The sequence below is a fragment of the Gigantopelta aegis genome, chromosome 13 (assembly GCF_016097555.1).
Source record: "Gigantopelta aegis isolate Gae_Host chromosome 13, Gae_host_genome, whole genome shotgun sequence".
In the NCBI taxonomy this organism is placed as follows: Eukaryota; Metazoa; Mollusca; class Gastropoda; order Neomphalida; family Peltospiridae; genus Gigantopelta; species Gigantopelta aegis.
The window spans coordinates 19,425,721-19,450,742 of NC_054711.1; the positions used below are offsets into that span (position 1 = coordinate 19,425,721).

Below are 25,022 nucleotides of genomic sequence, written 5' to 3' on the forward strand. Positions count from 1 at the left end.
TAAAGTTATGGTCTCATACCACATTTTACATTCTCGTAAATAATAAGAAAACGTAAAACACGTTGGTCAGAATATTTTTAGTGACAGTGATGAGAAGAGAAATAGATACAACTCATAGCGTTAAAAACGTAAAAGATCGACGTAGAAGAATATTTCCTTATTTTGCATAATTGTATTTCTTAGATCGACATTGGAACTCCAAAATAGAATGAGGAAAATACTACAGAAGAAAGAAAGAAACTGTCGGTCAATAGGTGAGGTCACTCGGCGCCGTTTTTGAATGCTGTACAGGTGTTGTTAGTGGTACGCCATGGATCCCAGTAAGTGTCTACCATTTGAAACTTAATAAGTCAGATTTATCAACTTGCCCATTTATGCAGTTGTCTTTTCTGGAATATTTACAATGAATGCACGGTCCGCTGTTGATGGGGGGATGGGGTGGGGGGGGGGCTCCTCCAGAAAAAAAAAAATGGGTTAGGTTTAAGAAAATCATACAGTAATACTAACGTAACTAAGAGTCATTAATTTTATCAAACGGTTAACTTAAAAAATAAAATCATACGCGTATGAGACAGGGTTACTGAGGGTAGCAGGGTGGGGGGAGGGGACAACTGCTCCCATACTGGGGCCATAGTAGTTCATCAAGATAAACGTCTCTGGCATGATATTTATTACTGTGATATTTATTGCTGTGCGGATAAATGTCAAAATGTTAAAAAAAATGGACCGTAGATGTTTACCTTGGGGAACTACTGCCCCCAGTGCTAGAGCAAATCATCAAATTCGGGCAAAAATGATAGAAAATTAGCCGACGTGAACCCATTTCAACATATATTTCCATCTACCCCGAGTACTCTGACTGTAAGAGAGCTAGACGGACATTTGGACATAAGTACGCTCTCATTACAGTCAGAGACCAAGCTATATATTATTTTGGCAATTGCCGACAACCAAAAAGTTGGCAAAGATTTCCACTCTTAATACCACAAAAATCCTATGTTTGACGTGAAATACCTTTACATCGATCATTTTCGAGTTGATTGATTAAAAGAAATTCAGATATGAATCACTAATACACACACTACAGAAAGAAACCCGACAGCACCCACATTCAGCTAAGCTTCGGCAAACTCCGGACAGCAGAATTCTAAGTTCGCCGACCTATATCGTGACGATGCGTCACATGATTGCCCACTCAGCCATTCCGTCTTCCAGGGGCCATCTCAAAACGACATGAGCCCGACAATCACCAAAAAAAAGTTTGTTTTGTGTAACGACACCACTACAGCACATTGATTCATTAATCATCGGCTACTGTATGTCAAATATTTGGTAATTTTATCACTGTGTTAGATAGGAAACCATTAGCCAACTCTTCCATGTTGTAACAACGCTTGGTATGAGACGGCCCCTGTAACTTGCACACGGCGAAATCACCCAGTGGGCGATCACATGATCTACGTCACGAAATAGGTCACAGAGCTTTGTAATTCTTGCGTCAGAGTGTCACGAAGCGTAGCTGAATGTGGGTACTGTCGGATTTCTTTCTGTAGTATGTGTATTAGTGATTAATATGTGGATTTTTTTTAATCAGGTAACTCGAAAATGATTATGTAAAGGTATTTGACGTCAAACATAGGATTGTTGTGGTATTAGAGCGGAAATCTTTGCCAACTTTTTGGTTGTCGGGAATTGCCCAAAAAAATACACAGCTTGGTCTCTGACTGTAATGAGAGCGTATTTATATCCGTCTAGCTCTCTTACAGTCAGAGTACTCGGGCTAATTTCCATCCTACCCACAATAGTGGTTGTAATCCATGTAAAAATGCAAAGTTCATTGCAAACCTATTTAGCTGTTTGGCAGTACTGCAATTCTTACTGTTTTTAAAAGACAATTTTTTTTAATTATATACTGATTCAGGCATTTTTGTTGAATTCGGGCAAAAATTGGCATGCCCCTCTAACAAAATAGGATCCCGTACGCTTATGGTATGACATCATAAAAGTTTTTACCCTTGAGCAGAAACATCTGCCGTCAAATTTAATCACAAACACGCATTCAATTGACGATAGATGTCAAATCAATCAATCAAACATTTGACTTGTGCTTACATCCACTGAAGATTCAAGCACGACTGTCATGGGCAAATCTTCTGAGATTCCCTGGTGGATGTTTCAAAGATGGGGAGGGGTGTGTGTGTGTTGGCAGATGTTTTGGACCCCTGCGCGTGCTGTAACCTCACCGTGGTGCAGGGGTGTAACATTTTCTTTGAGAATGGCCAATACAGCACAAAATTGAAGTTTTGAGTAAAATTCAGTATCTATCTGTGATATTTGTGTTTTTGCACAGTTCTTTACACTGTTTTTGTTTAAATCTTGAATTTTTATATTGATGTTGATCATCACTTTATTTATTTGCATTACCATAGTTTGACACCCAATAGCCGATGTATTTTTCGTGCTGGGGTGTCGTTAAACATTCATTCATTAATTCATTCATTCACTAAAATAAATCTTTGGCTAGTCCGTTTCAGACTTAATGTTCACCTTGCTGCACTAACCTAGGGCATGCCAAGATTTATTTTAATGATCTATGACAGTGGGTCCATTGGACAGGGAACATTTTGTTCAGTATCGCATCATGATTCGCTACGCAGGTTTCAGAGATCCCTACACAATTATATAAAACATTAAACAGTGGTTACTAATCAATTCTCGGTTGAGTAGAAATATCGCTAATCAAGATTTTGAAAACAAAATATTCCCTAGCTGTTGAGTTATTTCTCGATCCAGCCAGTGCTTCACAACTGGTTTAACAAAGGCTGTGGTATGTGCTGTCCTGTCTGTGCTTTGACACTCGCCATATTCATTAATTGTGAATTTTACTAACAATTGGTAAATGTTTATTTTAATTTAGCAAGAACAATTTGTGTAATAATTGATAACTTCTTGGAAAATAGCTAAAGGTTTTACATTGAGATAATTTGGCAAAATCTTCTGACTTTATCTAAAAATTACAAAATGTTTGACATCCAATAGCCGATGATTAATAAATCAATGTGCTGCAGTGGTGTCGTTAAACAAAACAAACTTTATGTTTTAAGTATATTTTTGATTTTAAAAAAAAAAAAAATCTGAATCTATGATTTATGTTTACATAACTTGTACTTGCAAACATTCCTTTCTTTTGGCAGGTTCACCTTCACCTTTAATGGATGAGAATATTGAACTGAGACGAAAGCTAGAGGTTTGGATTTTATTGATGGCAGCTGCTCCTGTGGGGTGGGGGTGGGCACATCAGGGCTTGAACATAAGTGGGCATTTTTTAATCCGAAAAGCAAGCAACGGCATCTGTAATGGCAGGGTTGAAAAGTAGCAGCGACCTTTATTGACTAAGGGCGACTAAGAATTTTACAAAGGTAGTCCTTAGGCAACCATCGATTTTAAGGTCTGACCAGTATGGTACTGGTTAACAAAAATCCCACTGAAACTGTGACAAAACACACCGCGTCTGTGTTGGCTCGAACTACAGCAACAGAAGACATAGAACATGCTCTATATTTTGACAGCACCAGACTCGGCTTCTGTGGTTTTGGGTGAGGTCTTTCTAAAAATAAGACTCAAAATGTATTGCAGACACTGCATGTATTTTTAAAATCTGCAAGTCGTCGGTTTATTGCAATGGACTGGATATGCCATAATTATCTAGTAGACCTACTTTTTGACAGTTGTTATTCAGTGTTATGGTAAAAATGAACCATATTTAATTAGCTTATTTCAGAATTTATCTTGTAGTTTGAACTCACACTAACGTGAGCGCATGCACACATATAAAAATAACAATGAAATAACTGAATTACATGAGCAGGGCAGTCGAATGTGCGTTTGGTAAAATAGTGGATTATTCAAAGGATCTCTATCTAGTGCCTCGTCTTACACCGTCACAAAGTATATTTCATCCCTCTTGTATTGTCGCAAAGAGGACTGCCACTCCCAGACTAATTTACTAATGTACGCGCTGTTCTACCTTTAGTCTCCCCTCCCCCCTGCATTATATTTTATTTTAGGTATTGTCTCTGTCAAGTTGCATACCTTGGCTATTCTAGCATTTTGTCTTCACCCCTGTATTAAAAATGATATTTAATCTGTATAATGTAATGGTAATTTCTAAAGAAATTTTTTTTCTCATTAAATGAAACGGACTATGTAGGGTGAGCATATGGTTATTATTCAACAAAGAACATTCTAGTTTTGATGTTTGCTGTACAATTAAATTTCAGTGTGATAATTGTAGGGCTAGTTGAATTTGAGCAGGGCCAGTAACATTTTTCTTCAACTGGCCCTGCTGGCAACCATGCTTTTCGTGTTAATTTTCAACACTGTAATGGCTCAGAACACCCGGTCTCTGAGAATTAAAAAATTGCGTAAACTATTTATGGGTTACGCTAAAACAAATTCAGATAACCCATTTCATTTTTAGGTAACCCGTCTGGATCATGTAAATGATGTCAAAAATTCAGTGCGCAAATGAAAAACGGGTTACACAAACTATCCGATGTCGGCGACAGTCACTTTTCACACCCTTGTTTTGGCTTTGTACGCAATAAATCTAGCATATCTTACCATAATTTCACTTGAAATGCATACTTGGTAAAAGGTACAATTTTGAAATCACAAGATTTTCTTGAAACAAATTCAGGTGCATTACTAATTGAGCTACATCAACCACCAACAGCCAATGATTTATCATTGATAAATCGATGTGCTCTAGTTGTGTCATTAAACAAAACAAACTTTTTCTACTTGCCTTGATGGAGGGTACAATCATTAGTTTCTACCCTGGTCATGGTGTAAAATTTATTTATTTATTATATATGCAAGGTGTTATTTTACCCATTGTGTAAAACTTATTTATTTTATATGCAGGATGATATTCTACCCATTGTGTAAAATGTATTTACTTTATACGCAGGGTTCAAACATCAATTTGTGACCCACTCATTTTTTTAAAAACCACTGTGGGTAAATGGCCCACTGACAACAGTTTTGATCCGCCCCTACCCCTGATCCGCCCCTACCCCTCCCCCCATGGCAATTTGATTTTCTAAAATTGCATAAACATGAAACGTTATTTTGCTGTATGAAGTCTATTAAAGTCTATGAAATTATGTACAGAATTGTGTATACATTTTGCCATCATTGTAGAGCTTAATTATGATGGCATTAATTTTTATATTATTTTGTCCAGGGGGTGGGACGTAGCCCAGTGGTAAAGTGCTCACTTGATGCGCGGTCGGTATGGAATAAATTGTCATCGGTGGGCCCATTGGGCTATTACTCGTTCCAGCCAGTGCTCCACGACTGGTATATCAAAGGCCGTGGTATGTGCTATTCTGCCTGTGGGATGGTGCATATTAAAGATCCCTTGCTACTAATGGAAAAAATTTTTCCTCTCTATTACTGTGTCAAAATGACCATATGTTTCACATCTAATAGCCGATGATTAATAAATCAATGTGCTCTAGTGGTGTTGTTAAACAAAACAAACTTTAATTTTTTTCCCCAAAGCACAAGAATTCCATCAGTGACACCCCTGACCTTTGGCAATTTATATCACAACGATCGATATGCAGGATATGCAGACCAACCGCACATCAGGCATGCGCTTTACCACTGGGCTACATCATACCCCCCCCCCCCCCCCCCCCCCCCCGGCTGACCAAGAGCTAGCCCTGTAAAGAGTGTGTTTGTTTTATATGCAGGATGCCATGCAGGAATTGCATACGACAAAGCAGAGTCTGGCGCTGAAGCAACAGCTAGAACACTTCCTGCAGGAGGAGCTGGAGGAGGTGGAGAAAATGAAAATGGCTGAGGCGGAAGTAGCGGTCAAGAAAGAAGACCCAGAATATAAAAAACAGGTATGTTTGCAGGTCTCTGAAAATTGAACATTCTGTCAGTCGTTCGCGTACGTCATTTGTGGGTTATGCAAAAACCCCATTTCGTTTTTTACATAACCTGTCACGATCATGTAAGAGAATATCATGAATTCAATGTGTGGACGAAAAATGGGTTACGTTTATGGGTTATGCAAAACCCCATTTCGTTTTTACATAACCCGTCACGATCATGTAAGAGAATATCATGAATTCAATGTGTGGACGAAAAATGGGTTACGTTTATGGGTTATGCAAAACCCCATTTCGTTTTTACATAACCTGTCACGATCATGTAAGAGAATATCATGAATTCAATGTGTGGACGAAAAATGGGTTACGTTTATGGGTTATGCAAAACCCCATTTCGTTTTTTACATAACCTGTCATGATCATGTAAGAGAATATCATGAATTCAATGTGTGGACGAAAAATGGGTTACGTTTATGGGTTATGCAAAACCCCATTTCGTTTTTTACATAACCTGTCATGATCATGTAAGAGAATATCATGAATTCAATGTGTGGACGAAAAATGGGTTACGTTTATGGGTTATGCAAAACCCCATTTCGTTTTTACATAACCTGTCATGATCATGTAAGAGAATATCATGAATTCAATGTGTGGACGAAAAATGGGTTACGTTTATGGGTTATGCAAAACCCCATTTCGTTTTTACGTAACCCGTCACGATCATGTAAATTATATCATAAATTCAATGCGCGGACGAAAAATGGGTTACGCAAACTAAATTTACGTGAGCGACGAGCGATCGAATCTGTCGCTCTCACTGTGTAAAAGTCTTTGAAAGTGGCAGGTTGAAGTTTTGGAATTTGTTTGGTCTGTATGAGCGCGATCACACCCGTGCACCTTAAAAGGCAAGGTCTGGCACGGTCGGTCTGGGATCGATCCCCGTGGGTGGATCCATTGCACTATTTTTCGTTCCAGCCAGTGCATCAAAGTTTGTTTTATTTAACAACACCACTAGAGGACATTGATTTATTAATCATCGGCTAATAATTGGATGTCAAACATTTGATAATTTTTAACATATAGTCTAAGAGACTACATTTTTTCATTAATAGTAAGGGATCTTTTATATGCACCATCCCACAGACAGGATAGCAAATACCACAGCCTTTGATATACTGGTTGTGGTGCACTGGCTGTGGTATGTGCTATCCTGACTGGGATGTTGATTATAAAAGATCCCTTACTGCTGATGATTAGTCAATCAATGTGCTCTAGTGGTGTTGTTAAACAAAACAAACTTTAATTAATCAATGTGCTCTAGTGACATTAAACAAAAACAAAACTTTAATTAATCAGTGTGCTCTAGTGGTGTTGTTAAACAAAACAAACTTTAATTAATGTTCTCTAGTGGTGTCATTTAAAAACAAAACTAATTAATCAATGTGCTCTAGTGGCGTTGTTAAACAAAAACAAAACTTTAATCAATCAATGTGCTGCAGTGGTGTCATTAAAAAAACACCTTAATTAACCAATGTGCTCTAGTGGTGTCGCTAAACAAAAACAACTTTTTTTTCTTTATTTTTCATTTTTATTTGATCTTCACATGGGGCGGGACGTAGCCCAGTGGTAAAGCGTGGCCGGTCTGGGATCGATCCCCGTCGGTGGGCCCATTTGGCTATTTCTCATTCCAGCCAGTGCTCCACGACTGGTATATCAAAGTCTGTGGTATGTACTACCCTGTCTATGGGATGATGCATATAAAAGATCCCTTGCTGCTGATCGAAAAGAGTAGCCCATGAAGTGGCGACAGCGGGTTTCCTCTCAATATCTGTGTGGTCCTTAACCATATGTCTTTAAATAAACCATTTCTTTCTTTTTCTTTGATCTTCATAGGGGTGCACAAATGTGAGATTGTGATGGTTGTCTGGTGGGCAACCAGTAGCTGAAGTTTGGTTGCCCATCATCATCTCTTGGTTGCCTACATATTTCTTAAAAGTTTTATGAATATAATTTTGAACTGTCATTAAAATGAAATTAAAATATTTTTATTATTATCATTACTTATCAGTTTAGTGTTATTCCTTTTTTAACATTATTTATCTACAGCTCATCTTCGCTTGGGCTGTCACGGTCAGTTCTACTGGGTTTTCAATTATTAAAACAAAGTGTTTCAAAGGCAAGCTAATCAATTTGGGAAGGGGTACAGGGTAGTTCAACAATTACCTGACAGATACAAATCAGGCTTTTATACCCCCTCCCTACCACAACATCGTGTAATGCTGGGGGAAACATGCACAAACACGTGCGCGTACATACACTTCACCCCCTCCAAAAAAGGGGGCAAAAAAACTCTGAAATTATATAATACTCATTTCAATGGCGGCATCATCCATTCCCAAAGATTGTGACGTACTTTAGCCAACATTATTCAGCGCAAATTTTTAACGACTGCTTAACATCTGTGTAGGAGATCGAACAAGTTAAACACGAGTAATATTACAAGATAATGTTTTTTAAAGAATACATAGTTCTTAACAAACAACCCCCACCATTCAGTAATGCGTACAATTCCAATGACACTCAATGCCGCAGGAATTGCTTAATTGTTTAACGGTTCCTTAGAGTGAGAAAGCACAGGAATACTCAGTAAAACAGTGTACACGTGGCGATCATGAGTACCAGGCCTGAATCCACATTTTCAGTGATACCAAACATTTTGTCTCAAGTCAAATCGACCCTATACTAGTTTGTTCCTATCCGGATTATTTCACCACCAAACACATATTTCATATTGACGATGTTATTAAACCATTTAACAAAAATACAATTTAATTCATGAAAATACAAAGAACTTAAAACATGAAAAACAAAATGCAGAACTTGTTATGAAGTAAAGTTAATAATGACAACATTTAAGAAATATTTCATTATTAATTAGACTAAAGCTTGCCAGATGGTAACTAAAAAATTCACATTCGGTAAGCACAAGTCGTCAGTATTGAGATGCGTCAACAAGGTTTTTAGGGTGAAAAGGAAATATTTTGTAGTGTGAATTGGTAGGAACCAGCTAGTTTGGGGATGAAATATCTAGCATATGGCTTTTACAAACGCCTCCTGCCAAAATCATGCATGGTGGATGCTGAGTGGATGGCAGCGTTAGGGTGGATATTTATATCGCCTGTCAGTCAAGTTGTCAGTGCCGATACTTTTGAATTGCCCGTGAGTGTCGTGAAGTTTTGTTTTTCATTTTATTTGTTTTATGATTTTCTGGGTTGCCCATCGGGCAACTGTTTGACAAAGAATGGTTGCCCGCAACATATTTAGGTTGTCCCCGGCGTGCGGACAACCGGTTTGTGCACCCCTGTCTTCACATAGTACACATAAAATGTGGTTATAATTACAATATACAGTATATGTAAGAGAAAAAAAATGTTTACATACACAAATATCATAAGATACACTTATGACTGTCAAACAAAACTTTAATTAATCAATGTGCTCTAGTGGTGTCGTTAAACAAAAACAAAATTTTCAACTTTTATTTTTCAGATCCAGGAGCTAGAGAATGAACTTGACAACAGAGAGGTGATTATGGAACAGCTTGAAGAGCGAGTGAAACAGCTGGAGAATGCCCTCGAGGAGCAGATAGACCAGTCTGTGTCCAAGTCCTTCAGTCAACACAGTCAGGGGGAACAACTCTCCTTCAACGAAGAGATCTTCAACTTGAATGAGGACAATGTGCGTAATATTAATCTTTATTATATAACATTTAGTGAAATATCTTAAAATATCAGTGAAATAAAATTGTTATCAGTCACTCAATGACGATAACACATTTTAGAGTGAAAATTTAAGATGTGTTATCGTCACTGTAGAAAGTGTTATCTTTACTGTAAGAAAGCCGGAACTATTTTGCTGCTGGCATTTTAAAAATAAAGGTAAATTGCCAAAAGTTATATAATAAATAGAAAATTTCATGTTTCTTGTCAAATATAATTTATATCTCATCTTGTGAAGTTTGAAATCATCACACTCGTCGTGCAAGCGCGACTCGTGAGATATGATTGCAAAGTTCACTCGATGAGATATAAATCATATTTGACTAAAAACATGAAATATCCTCTATTTATGTTTCTAAGTTTGATATAGAGTGTTTTTCGGTATCGTCAGTATCATAACTTAGGAATACACATTGTATTATGCAAGCATAGACATTATTTTTATTCCTAATGTATGATATTGACAATACCGAAACACACAAGGGTAATAATCTCTTTATCATATAATCTCAAGCTTCATACAACGTGTTTGTGTAAACGATATAAGCAATTTTAATTCTAGTCCGTCATTAGGCGATATTCAAATGACGTTAGAATATGTGACATGATTTCTTTTTTAATGGAAATGACGTCATTATGGATATCCTTACATAAAAATAAACGTTTGCTTAACATGTTTTGTTTTCAGAAGGTTGGACTGTTTCCAGTGTGAACTGTTTTTGTTTGATGACTATGAATGCATACGTCAGTTACAGAGTGTCACTTTAGTATGGTTGCTTAAATGTCACTAAACGTAGTGCTGTGACCTCGATTAATTTACATCTAATTTGCAAAGTAATCAAATTCTGAAGGTATGTGATCTGAAAAATACCACATACTTTGATTACACTAGATATGCTAGATAATATATGATAAACATGTTTATTATCCACATAGTTCAAGATATACAGGAACATAAAACCAGTATGACACGTGTAATAATGATTTCATGTATACAACAAATGATGTAATTTTGGGAAGTGACATCATAACATTATACGGCTTCTCCAGTCTTAGCTCTGTGTAAATGCTTACCAAACTGACATCATTTCGTAACATGCTGTCATTTCTTCTAGTTATGTTTGAAACTTTGTGATTTGTGATCAATGAAATCAAACATTACTTATATTTTATTGTTTAGACTATCCATTTACGTACAACCAAAGTGTTTCTGGTCATCCTGATGTTTCTAATATTACAAAATGTATTTTTCATATTTCTAAAAATGCACGTGCGTCTGAGAAGTAATGATTATGGAGTCGCATTTTAGTATATTTTTAAGGGTATTTCAATGTTACCGACTCTTGTTTCACTCTGTTGTATCCAAATTTTGTAAATTAACCAAATTTAGTGTCCATTTTTATGGGTTGAAACTAGAGTCTAGGTGAAAAATATGCCTTAGTCTTTAAAAACTAAGGCCTGTCCCTTTAATTATTATTATTATTTGTTTTGTTTGTTACTACAGGAAAAGTTGAAGGAACTGGTATCAGAAATTCAAACAGATACAGAGAAGCTGAAGCATGACAAAGCCAGGATGGAGAGAGAGAATGCCAAAAAGGATGTCATGATCGAAGAAATGAAGTGCGAGATAGCTTCATATGCAAACTTGTTAGAAGTGAGTTAAAGCTTGTTTCATTTTATTTTATTATTTTTCTTTGAAAACAATAAGTGGCGGATCCAGAATTTTGTAAAGGGATGTCAATTTAAAAAATAATTTAATCCTAAGGGCAATTTGAGTTTGTTGACGGCAAACGAGCAGAGATCCCTGAAAGGTTAAAGTTTTTTTTGTTTAACAATACCACTAGAGCACATTGATTTATTAACCATCGGCTATTGGATATCAAACATTTGGTAATTTTGATATACATGTAGTCTTAAAAAGGAAACCCATTACATTTTTCCATTAGTAGCAAGGGATATTATGTATGGACTATTCCACAGACAGGATAGCACATACCATGGCCTTTACTATACCAGCTGTGGTGCACTGGCAGGAACCAAAAATAAAAAGTGAGTTGGTACAGTTATATAAATTCAAGTTAAAGTTTGTTTTGTTTAACGACACCACTAGAGCACATTGATTCATTAATCATCGGCTATTGGATGTCAAACATTTGATAATTCTGACATGCAGTCACCAGAAGAAACTTGATACAATTTTCCATTAGTAGCCAGTGATCTTTTTGCACCATCCCACAGACAGGATAGCACATAGCCGTGGCTATACCAGTGGTGGTGCACTGCCTGGAACGAGAAATAAGAAGTGAGTTGGTACAGTTGTCAAATAGATTGTCCCGAGTTTTTAGACATCAATGGATAACATCTAGCTCATTCAGTTGATATAGCCTTTTTTGGAATACGAGTATCTGTATAAACAAGATGAAGAGATGGAAGTTAGCTGCCTTTCGTTGGAATTAAAAAAAATTTTTTTTACCAAATAAGGAGCATGTCCTCAATTGAAAAATATTTCAGCCATTTTTTTTCGAGGGTCGCTTTCATCCCTAAAGGTGTTTGTTGTCACCCTAATGTCTGTAATAGCCCCAACCGTATTTCACCTTCCAATAAGTTTGTACATAATAAAAAAAATATAATGAAGAACTACTCTTTTCCTTCACTTGCACAGGAAACACGGATGCAGAATATTGAACAGAACATGGAGCTGGAGGAAATGAGAATGGTGACCAGTAAACCTGCTCCGAAAGGAAATTCAATTTATGCTGAGGTACAGTATACTACATAACAATTAAACCAACTATAGTTATCTGTAGGTGACTTCTTAATGACGTGTGATTAATTCAGTTTATTCTGAGGTACAGTACACTACATAACAATTAAACCAACTATAGTTATCTGTAGCTGGCTTCTTAATGACGTGTGATTAAATCAGTTTATGCTGAGGTACAGTACACTACATAACAATTAAACCAACTATAGTTATCTATAGCTGGCTTCTTAATGATGTGTGATTATACCTATGTAATCATTTGCACATTTTCCTTATACTTATTGCATGTAGCTGCGAATCTGTATCAGAAAGACTGATTATAACTATGTTTCCTTATGCAGGGCATAAAATTTGATTATTTTCAGACAAACGATATGTCGTTATTGTGGTTTTAGTGTTTGCACGAACGATTTTCTCCAGTCGTTCAGATACAAATGAAAAGGTTAACCGGCAACGGTAATCAAATGAGAATCAAAGATGGGCGATTTTCGTAGCTTTTCTCCAAATTCTAACTTGAAAGCTGCCATTTACATTTCAGCACACTACCCCATCGGTTCTGTTACAGGGGAGTACTTGTTGGCACCAAATAATAGTCTGAACGAAACGGGGATTTCCTGGAAGGAACGGAAAGACCCGAAGTTCTGCGAATCCTCGATTGATCCAATCGATGCTGCAACTCAGTGTTTCATCATGTTCTAATTTCCACTTCGTTATTTTAAAGTCCCTTATTAAACGTACTATTTTCTTCGCTGTGCCGACCGCGATGTCGAGTTCAAATGGATACATTGTTTTGTTTTTCTCACACCTGCAATGCTAGGCCCGTTCTCTTATTATTTTATTCCAAAAATAGTTATATTAGCCAAAACACTTCAGTTTACATTTTCTGACGAGCGATTATAGTTTTTGCACGAACGGTCCGTCGTTCGTGTCGATATTGGTTTTGCATAACCGACAGACGAACGACAAAATCGTTCGTGCCAAATTTTATGCCCTGCTTATGTACGTTTTCTGTGTACGTATTGCGTGAAGCCGCAAATCCATGTCAGTGTTGACATTTTTTTTGTTGGCTTTTTAATTATTTTTTTTATCCCATTGCCTGCTTTCCTTTTCTCCCCTTTCACTTCCATCTCATTTCTTCCCGATCTGCTGATCCTCTTACATGTATCTTTCAACTTCTTTTGCTGTCAACATCTACACCCTAGTCCTTGTCTCTCCATTCGCAACAAGTGTTGGTCTATTGTGGCTATCCATGCCACACCTGCCACTTCCCCGTCAGCTTTAGCTTAGTCTGACCACATCGGAGAGTGTCAGTAGTTACCTACGGCATTGTTAAGAGGCACTTAACCAGCCTCGGTGGTGTCGTGGTTAAGCCATCGGACATGAGGTTGGGAGGTACAGGGTTCGCAGCCTGGTACCGGCTCTCACCCAGAGTGAGTTTTAACAACTCAAGGGGTAGGCCGCTACACCCTCTTCCCTGTCACTAACCACTAACAGTAAACAACTAACCCACTGTCCTGGACAGACAGCCCAGATAGCTGAGGCGTATGCCCAGGACAGCGTGGTTGAACCTTAATTGGATATAAGCATAAAAGTTGAAATGAAAGAGGCATTTGTAACCACCCTAGGGGGCGGGACATAGCTCAGTGGTACAGCGTGCGATTGATCTAGGATCGATTCCTGTCCGTGGGCCAATTGGGCTATTTCTCGTTCCAGTCAGTGCTCAGCAACTGGTGTAACACGTTCCATGGTATGTACTATCTTATCTGTGGGATGGTGCATATAAAAGAACCCTTGCTGCTAGGGGTGAGACGTAGCCCAGTGGTAAAAGCGCTCACTTGATGCACGGTCGGTTAGGGATCGATCTCCGTCAGTGGTCTATTTCTTGCTCCAACCAGTGCACCACAACTGGTACATCAAAGGTCGTGGTATGTGCTATCCTGTCTATGGGATGGTGCATAAAAAAGATCCCCTGCTGCTAATTTAAAAGAGTAGCCCATAAAGTGGTCATAGCAGGTTTCCTCTCATAATATCTGTGTGGTCCATAACCATATGTCCGACACCATATAACCATAAATAAAATGTGTTGAGTGCGTCGTTAAATAAAACATTTCCTTCCTTCCTTGTAACAACTAACTGTCTTTCCTTTTCGTTTGTTGTCTTTAGCTAGATGACCGTCGCGTTGCATCGGAGAAACTGCTGGCAGCACTGCAAGTCCAGGTGAAAACAATTCAAGCAAAATACTGCCAGGAACACAGAAATAACCACAGGCTGAGGGTATGTCTTGTGACAATTATGATGTTAGTACCATGAACTGTACTGAAATAACCACAGGCTGAAGGTACGTCTTGTGACAGTGACGTTCATACCTTGAACTGTACTGAAATAACCACAGGCTGAAGGTACGTCTTGTGACAATGACGTTCATACCATGAACTGTACTGAAATAACAAAAGGCTGAAGGTAAGTCTTGTGACAGTGACATTCATACCTTGAACTGTACTGAAATAACCACAGGCTGAAGGTAAGTCTTGTGACAGTGACGTTCATACCTTGAACTGTACTGAAATAACCACAGGCTGAAGGTAAGTCTTGTGACAGTGACGTTCATACCTTGAACTGTACTGAAATAACCACAGGCTGAAGGTACGTCTTGTGACAGTGACATTCATACCTTGAACTGTACTGAAATAACCACAGGCTGAAGGTAAGTCTTGTGACAATGACGTTCATACCTTGAACTGTACTGAAATAACCACAGGCTGAAGGTACGTCTTGTGACAATGACGTTCATACCTTGAACTGTACTGAAATAACCACAGGCTGAAGGTAAGTCTTGTGACTGACGTTCATACCTTGAACTGTACTGAAATAACCACAGGCTGAAGGTATGTCTTGTGACAGTGACGTTCATACCTTGAACTGCACTGAAATAACAACAGGCTGAAGGTACGTCTTGTGACAATGACGTTCATACCTTGAACTGTACTGAAATAACCACAGGCTGAAGGTACGTCTTGTGACAATTATGATGTTCATACCTTGAACTGTACTGAAATAACCACAACCTAAAGTCTTGTCTTGTGACAATGATGTTCATACCTAGAACCGTGCTAGGAGTGGGATCTAGCTCAGTTGGCAGAGCGTCGAGGATGAAACCTCAGTGATCCGTTCGCCCTCTCCATCTGCTATATTTGAGGGCCATAACTCTGTCATAGACGGGCAAATCCCAATGAAACTGAAACTGAAATCTGTACGTCAACATGACAGAGCTATATGCCAAATGTCGGCTTGAGACACTGCGAAGGAAAGTCTGGTGAACCATGTGCAGAACACTGATACTGCAGCGAGACGTAGCCCAGTGGTTTACGCAAAATGTCGAGCACCATTTACATAGATACGTAAAAAGGACATGGGTTACATGGATTTATGGGTCATGCAGATTTTCAATTCTCAGATGCCTGATTGTACATGTAATGGAAATTGTAAACCTATACATGTTGGTATAAGTAATACTATAACAGCTGAATGTATAAGGTCTCATTACACAGATGCTATCTGCCACGAAAATCCATGTTAAATTGACCAACTTCAAATGAAGATTGCCAATAGAACGGGTTCTCGTTGGCACTAACAACATACACCATTGTGAACATACATTATATAAGCATTGATTTTCACTTCAAAATTGAGATAGTTTTTAGCTATATGACCTCATCTGGCTGTAGTACCGGTCCGAACAGCTGGTTCAGAAACCCATTCACACCCACTGGCTCTTCCTCTATACACCCATGTCAAGGGGGCAGGGCGTAGCTCAGTGGTAAAGCGTTCGCTTGATGGTCTAGGATCGATCCCCGTCAGTGGAACCATTGGGCTATTGCTCGTTCCAGCCAGTGCTCCACAACTGTAACAAAGGCCGTGATATGTACTATCCTGTCTGTGGGATGGTGCATATAAAAGATCCGTTACTGCTAATCGAAAAGAGTAGCCCATGAAGTGGCAACAGCGGGTTTCTTCTCTCAATATCTGTGTGGTCCTTAACCATATGCCTGACACCATATAACCTTAAATAAAATGTGTTGAGTGTGTCGTTAAATAAAACATTACCTTCCTTCCTTCCCATGTCCAAAAACATTGCATAATAACATGGTCAAAATCGAGCCAGAAGGCTAACCATTGAAAAAGACCAATTAATAGAAGTGAATATGTGAACCACAATATATACTCTTCAAAAAAAGAAACGCAAAAGGGTACAAATGGGTTATAACTCCGATTTTATGTTTCCTACCGGTTCATGCTTTGTGAATATAAGGTCATTGCATGTCCCAAACACATTCCCACGGTTACATTCGATAAAACGCAGCTACTGTACAATAAAGTTCCAAAATGTGAATATTCGCAAAAACGCAGCCATGTGCAAACCATGTCACCACTGCACGTGCATTGTCTGCACGTGCAACATGAACACCGACAGTATAAAAGTGCAGGGTGTTCGCTTGCCTGGCCTCTGTATCTGGCCGACAGTTGACAATCCAGGACATGCCACGTCTCAGTGAACCGCAGAGAAACAATGCCATCGGCCGCTAGACGCCAATCCTCGGCCGTTGCCAGGGCATTCCATGTATCCCCAAGCACCATCTCCAGACTGTGGGACCGTTACCAGCAACATGGATCAACACGTGACCTCCCTAGATCCGGTCGACCACGGGTCACTACCCCCGGGCAGGACCGCTACATCCGGTACGCCACCTTCGGGAACGATTGACTACTGCCACCTCCACAGCCGCAGCAATACCAGGTTTGCGCAGGATATCCGACCAGACCGTATGGAACCGCCTACGTGAGGTAGGAATTCGTGCCAGACGTCCAGTTCGAGGTGTCATTTTAACACCACAACACCGTCGACTCCGACTGCAGTGGTGCCAGATTCATCGACAATGGCCTCAACTGCGATGGAGACAGGTGTGGTTCAGTGACGAGTCCCGATTTCTGCTCCGACGTCATGATGGAAGATGTCGCGTGTATAGGCGTCGTGGTGAACGTTATGCGGCAAACTGCGTGCAGGAAGTGGACAGATTCGGCGGGGGTAGTGTCATGGTGTGGGCAGCCATCTCACACACTGGCAGAACTGACCTGGTCCACGTGCAGGGCAACCTGAATGCACAGGGCTACATTGACCAGATCCTCCGGCCACACATCGTTCCAGTTATGGCCAACGCCAACGCAGTGTTCCAACATGACAACGCCAGGCCTCACACAGCACGTCTCACAACGGCTTTCCTACAGAACAACAACATTAATGTCCTTCCTTGGCCATCGATATCACCGGATTTGAACCCAATTGAGCATCTATGGGACGAGTTGGACCGACGCCTCCGACAGCGACAACCACAGCCCCAGACCCTGCCCGAGCTGGCAGCAACCTTGCAGGCCGGGTGGGCCACCATCCCCCGGGACGTCATCCGTACTCTGGTTGCTTCAATGGGCAGGCGGTGCCAGGCAGTTGTCAACACACGCGGAGGCCACACCCGGTATTGACTCCAGATGACCTTGACCTTGGTGGTGTGTCCTATCACTTACTCACAATGGACTAGAGTGAATTGTGAACAATCCTGCAAAATTTGGTAATTATCGGACTCACCATTCAATAATTAAATCAATTCTCCAAATGTTACGACAATGTGGTTTTGCGTTTCTTCTTTTGAAGAGTATATGTCACATCACAGTTAGGAAAAGTAAAGTAAAGTTTGTTTTATTTAACGACATCACTAGAGCACATTGATTTTTTATCTTATCATCGGCTATTGGACGTCAAACATATGGACATTCTGACACTGTTTTTAGAAGAAACCCGCTGTCGCCACATAGGCTACTCTTTTTACGACAGGCAGCAAGGGATCTTTTATTTGCGCTTCCCACAGGCAGGATAGCACAAACCATGGGCTTTGTTGAACCAGTTACGGATCACTGGTCGGTGGAAGTGGTTTACACCTACACATTGTGCCTTGCAGAGCACTCACTCAGGGTTTGGAGTCAGTATCTCGATTAAAAATCCCATGCCTCGACTGGGATCCGAACCCAGTACCTACCAGCCTGTAGACCGATGGCCTGCCACGACGCCACCGAGGCCGGTACTCACAGTTAGGAACTATAGAAGTGAATTGTGTAGTGAGACCTAAGTACTTTTGCAAGCACTATTATCTGGTACAGTCTTGAGATATCTGTGTAGCTTTTCAGTTTATTAGAAAGGAATATGTTTCTTTATTAATTTAGTTTCTCTAATGTTCGATCTTATTCAGGCATGTGATTCTTCTGCTAATTGGTGGAATTCCGCTTTTTAAAAAAACATTCTTTCATTAATTTTCTTTGCATTTTGCACTTGATTACGTGCCGAAGGCACGCATGTATCATTTTCATCTTTTTTAGAAATGTTTCAATCACATGCCTGCTTATTTGATTGCTATCTGATTCTGTATAAAAGAAGGAACTCTTCCCACAATTCCAGATGCAGATACTAACGATGGAGCCAAAGGGTTCAGAGCTGGACTGCGAGGAGAATCGAAACTTGCGATTACAAATAATCCGCTCAAATCACGAAGTAACGACTTTGATTAAGAAGCTGCAAGATTATGAAAAGACTGAAGTATGTAGAAAGTCACATAATTACAAGTACAGGTAGATATCACCCAGGGCTTCTACCAGAGGGTAAAATGGGTATGGCGCCATACCCAGATTTTTTTGCAGATTGTTTTTTAAAAGTTAACCTTTTGACAAAATTAACTACTCTTATCATTAATGTACACTTTTCTTAACCCTAACCCTAAAGTTAACCTACTTTCTTTCTGGGGAAAGCCTGCAATACTCCCTGTTGACTGTGGGGGGGGGGCCTCGCCGAGAAAAAAAATAGGTTAGGGTTAAGAAAATCATACAGTAATGATAAAAGAGTCATTAATTTTGTCAAAATGTCTATTTAATAAAAAAATTAAAATCTGAAAAATGTTTTGGTTATGGTGCCATACCCGTTTTACCATCTGGCAGAAACCCTGCTATAGCTGTACAAAGCAGCGAGAGGCATACAAGGGGATGTGTGGAGTCTTCTAGGATTGTTTGACACTACGATTAAACTATGGTAATAAAACTGTTTTAACGTGTAACTTAAGGTTATAATTGATAATAAAGCCATTATAAACATATATATATATATATATATATATATATATATATATATATATATATATATATATATATATATATATATATATATATATATATATATATATACACAGTTGAATCCTGTTGGCTCGAACCCCATTGGTGCTCGAGAAAGTGTTTGACCCATCAGATAGTTTGACCGAACCATTCGATCAACATCGGATATTTCCGTAACATCAGTTAGAAAGTTGAATTAGATGCATATTATTTTGGTAACTGCAAACTTTAAAATTTCATCAATGTGTTATAATAGGAAAATATCTGAGTGAAAGAATTTATCGGAAATTACGCCGATTATGTGATGCAGAAGCCCTTGACGGTATTAATTAAATGTGGGGTTGCAGAAGTGATGACAGCTGATTAGCTCGCCCATTGTTTCATTTAAAACTGGTCTTGCAGACATGTTCAAAGTAACGCTTAATGCCAAGGCCCGTTTGTGCACTAACTGTTTGATTGGTATCACGGTTCATCTAACAGTTACCGATAGCTGCCTAACAAACTACATTAAGAAGGATTGCATGGCTGTTGTTGCGATTCCCTGATTCATCTATAGTTCGTTCCGCCTAAATAATTAATCCGAAGGTTGTAATAACCATCTGCACAAGTGCAGCAATAGTTGGTCCTTTTCGGTGTTTTCCCATTTAATATTTGATGGATCACCAGTTCAAGAGAAATATAGCTAATAACACAGACAGGACCAATAATTTAGTTCAAGCAAAGGCTTATGTTCGACCCGTCAGCAGTTAATATATGGGTTTACCAAACAAAAAACTCGGGATTTTGTTTTTGGTTTGAGCGTTGCGGTGTGTTCAACCCTTCCGAGATCGAGCCGAGATTCTACTCTAAATAAAATGTGTTGAGTGCGTCGTTAAATAAAACATTTTCATTCCTAATAATAGATGGGTTGTTGTGTTTTCAGTCTGCTCTGTGGAACAAGGTATCTGAGATCTACAGGTCAGAGGGCACAGACAGTGACAGAGAGAAAGCGTTCAGTAACTTTCTTCTTGCCATGCTCAAGAGCAGAGAGTGAGTTACAGTTTACAGTTTGTTTCACGCTGCGCTAAAATCCACTAACCCTTCATAAATCCACTATCCCTCGATAAATCCACTAGCCCTCGATATATCCACCAGCCCTCGATAGATCCACTAGCCCTCGTTAGATCCACTAGCCCTCGTTAGATCTACTAGCCCTCGATAGATCCATTGGCCATCATTAAATCTACCAGCCCTTGATAAATCCACTAGCCCTTGATAAATCCACTAGCCCTCAATAGATCCACTAGCCCTCAATAGATCCACTAGCCCTCAATAGATCCACTAGCCCTTGATAGATCCACTAGCCATCGATAAATACACTAGCCCTCAATAAATACACTAGCCATCGATAAATCCACTAGTCCTCGATAGATCCACTAGCCCTCCATAGATCCACTAGCCCTCCATAGATCCACTAGTCCTCGTTAAATCCACTAGCCCTCGATAGATCCACTAGTCCTCATTAGATCCACTAGTCCTCATTAAATCCACTAGCCCTCAATAGATCCACTAGCCCTTGATAAATCCACTAGCCCTCAATAGATCCACTAGCCCATCGTTAGAGACTGGCCTCTTAAAAGTTTTATAAGCACAGGCCCATTATGAGAACGCCCTTTAAACAAATCATGTCTTTCTTCCTTTCTTTCATGTTAGGAAGGAGCTGAGGGAGACGAAAGCCGAGCTGAGGAGTGAGAGCATGATGTACTGGGATCTCAACAGCAAGTTTATGGAGAAGGAACGGGAGAACTGTCTCCTGGAAAAGACAAAGAAGAAACTGCAATCCCAGATCCTCCAGCTGAACTTTAGGATCGAGGAGCTGCTAGCAAAATATGAACCAGGTTGGTGCAGTCCTTGGTTTTTTAAAAATCCAGGCGAGTGGAAAATCGCACACCTCAATATGCTAAGGCGAGTGAAAAAATCACTCTCCAAAATAAATAAAATAGGCAGTGTAGCTCAGATTGGATTTGGACTGGTACGTCTACAATATTGTCTATTAAACCAGTATTTCCCGATTTGTTCAATAAAGAGAAATACCAGTTTAATGACTGCGTGGAAGTCACTCCCATGTTTTTAAGGTTTAATGTTTTAATATCAGCTACATGAGCTATGAAAAGTGTTGTTTTTTGTAAATAGTGGAAATAAATATACAAATTTATTTTACGCGCACCGTTTGTCGAATGTAACGTGCGCTGTTTTTCACACTCGTCAGATTGAAATTATGTGCACTGTACGAGCGCGATCGCACCTGCACACCTTAAAAAACAAGGTCTCTTGGTGAATGTTAACCTTCTGATTACTGCAGGCGAGATATCTTGCCCGACGTCACGCCAGTCGACATACTGTATACAGTGCATTCCCCAATTCATATTTCCCGCCGTTTTGCACACAACACTCATCGGACATAATGATAGAACACAGGAAATAGATTAACTGAGAGTATGGCAACTTTAGTTCTTTGTTTTTCAATGGAAAATACCTGGGAATTTTTAGTTGTAAAGGTGGTTTTGGGCAAATATTTTCGCTAGATCACAATGGCAGGACGTCACAGTCATTTTGCAAAATCGATACCTGATTGTGACACCTAATTTGATAATTTTACCAACAACAAAAATCACTAAATATTGGGATATGCATTGTAGTTTGTTTAGAAAACAAAATAAGTCAGATAAACACAGATATTGGTAATAATGGACATATATACTGAACATCTGGCCACAAATGTCCGAAAATAAAGGCACCGTTTTATTTTTTGCCTGATTTTAAAAATAATACTTACCGATTGAAATATGAACTTTATTTTATGTATTTTATAAAGCATTTAAGTGAACATATGTGAGTAATATGCAAATACCACATTCCTTTCAGGGCTTGAAACTCGCCAAAAAATATGGTAGCCCAAAAACAAATATCTGTGCCACTAAAAATTTTATTTTCAGTTATGCGTTTTTCATTTGTTAAAGTGTCAGTATGTGTTGGTGGGCCGGGTATGCATCTTTCCAACACATAAGGCTCTTGTTTGAGTTGACTGTCCCTTTAAGACTACATGTCAGAATTACCAAATGTTTGATATCTAACAGCTGATGATTAATAAATCAATGTGCTCTATTGGTGTCGTAAAAGAAAACCTTCGTTTTAACTTTTTCTCCATGCAGGGTTGTATTTCTAAAAACATTTGCTTGATACCCATGGCTTTGACTTTGTGAATTTTAATGTTGTTTTACAAATTTGTTTTGGGAATTTTCAATCTCATTTCAAAAACATCTTGTTAACTTAGAGAATTTAAGAGAATAATATCATACATATACTTTTATTTATTCAAACTTTTAACTCTTTCCTTTTCTTCTTTCTTTTTATTTTTTTTATTTTTTTTTTGCCTTCAGAAAAATCTTCACTTAAAGCTCTGGTTAAAGCTGAGATAAGAGAAAAAATACAACTGGATATTTCGGACGAGGAAACGACGACAGTAATTACAGAATCTTGGAGCAATGTGGGATTTAGAGACCAAGCTGGTCAGCAACTGAAAGGTTCGACGGATTCTAAACCGAAGATGTCTGAAAGCACAATGGAGCTGGAAGACCACGTGTTTGACGAAGATCAGAACGAGAAGGAACTGGCTGATAAAGAAAATGTAGACGTTGAGACAAAAGAGACAGAGGACTCTGCATCCAAAAAAAGACAGTCGAAAAGAGGCGTGATTCACGTTGCCAAGAAAATTCAGAAACCAACAGCAGAAGCCCCTGATTGTAAAGTCCAGTGAAATGACGGTGTCAAATTGGACACCGGGTTCACATAATTAAAAAACCAACAGCAGTAGGCCCTGATTGTAAAGTCCAGTGAAATGACAGTGACAAAGTGGACACCGGGTTCACATAATTCAGAAACCAACAGCAGAAGCCCCTGATTGTAAAGTCCAGTGTAATGACGGTGACAAAGTGGACACCGGGTTCACATAAAGGACAATCAGAAAGGGGCATGGTTTACTTTCGCAAGAAAATTCATATACCTACGACTGTAACGAACAATTGTAAAATCTAATAAAATGACTGCAGAATTTATGGGCTATAATGTTATTAAAAAAGGTGTACAGTTTTGTGGTACCATCCATTAGTAACAGCATTGTTACAAGAGTAGAAACTGTACTCTCTCTCTCTCTCTCTCTCTCTCTCTCTCTCTCTCTCTCTCTCTCTCTCTCTCTCTCTCTCTCTCTCTCTCTCTCTCTCTCTCTCAAGTATCCCACTCCATTTCATGAAAGCTGAAACTACATAAAAATGTTGATTTTGTACAGAATATCTCATTTTTATCAACATTTTTTGTTATTTAAAAGCATATACAGGCACACACACAAAACCAGTGTAAAGTTCATATGTTTGTGTAAATGTTGATATATATGAACAGCACTTAATCAGGCCAAGAAATACTATTCATAGCTGTAAATATTACTCGAACACCTGTCAGTGAAATTTCAATGATCTTTATGCAAGACATTTTTTGTTTCACACTGAAATAAATTGTGACATGTATCGGTACTTGTATTCATTGTATGCTTTTGTTCTGTTTTGTTTTCTTGTATTTTTAAAACCTTAAAGGAAGGAAGGAAGGAATGAAATGTTTTATTTAACGACACACTCAACACATTTTATTTACGGTTATATGGCATCGGGCATATTGTTAAGGACCACACAGATATTGAGAGGACACCCACTGTCATCACTTCATGAGCTACTCTTTTTGATTAGCAGCAAGGGTTCTTTTATATGTATCTTCCCACAGAAAGGATAACACATACCACGGCCTTTGATATACCAGTCGTGGTGCACTTGCTGGAGCGAGAAATAGAAAACCTTAAAGCTGCAGATCCTAGTTTATGAAGTACAATAATCATAATCTTTTTTTTAATCCCCAACCGGTGGGAACTAAACGTTTCATCCATCCTTCTGTATGTCTGTCCATCCATGTGTGTGTCCCACATATAGTTTTTAGAATGTTTTTTTCAGAATGCCTTGAGATATTGAGCTGATTTTTTTTTTTTTTATAGCTTTATAATTTTGTGTTGCAGATCAAGTGATTTTCATAGCAATTTACTCAGTTGAGGCCCATGATTTTAGGAGAATTTTTTTATATACATGTAGCTTTACAATATACTGTTACAGATCACGTTTGACTTTCATGGCGATTTACTCATTTTTGACAGAGTTGTGGCCCTTGAATTTAGGTGATATGAAAACTTGTTGGGCTCTGTAGTGGACATGTATTGCTTGTTTTACATAACCTAATTCTGAGGTACTACAAAAAGGATGACAATAAAAAGTCTACATGAAGTGACATAGT

General features: G+C 38.9%; 2 protein-coding genes across 2 annotated transcripts in view; both read left to right on the plus strand.

Annotated features, from left to right (window-relative positions):
• The window catches only part of LOC121387192 (folylpolyglutamate synthase, mitochondrial-like), a 336,339-nt gene that overhangs the window by 152,520 nt on the left and 158,797 nt on the right, over nt 1–25,022 (plus strand). The window lies entirely within an intron of this gene.
• LOC121387082 (protein Spindly-B-like) lies at nt 215–24,226 on the plus strand. The gene is made up of 11 exons (XM_041518104.1): nt 215–320; nt 3,195–3,247; nt 5,763–5,918; nt 9,456–9,644; nt 11,190–11,339; nt 12,348–12,446; nt 14,613–14,723; nt 18,952–19,089; nt 20,578–20,684; nt 21,348–21,532; nt 23,075–24,226. The coding sequence occupies exons 1-11, from the start codon at nt 311–313 to the stop codon at nt 23,449–23,451; spliced, it is 1,575 nt and encodes a 524-aa protein (XP_041374038.1). The 5' UTR covers nt 215–310; the 3' UTR covers nt 23,452–24,226.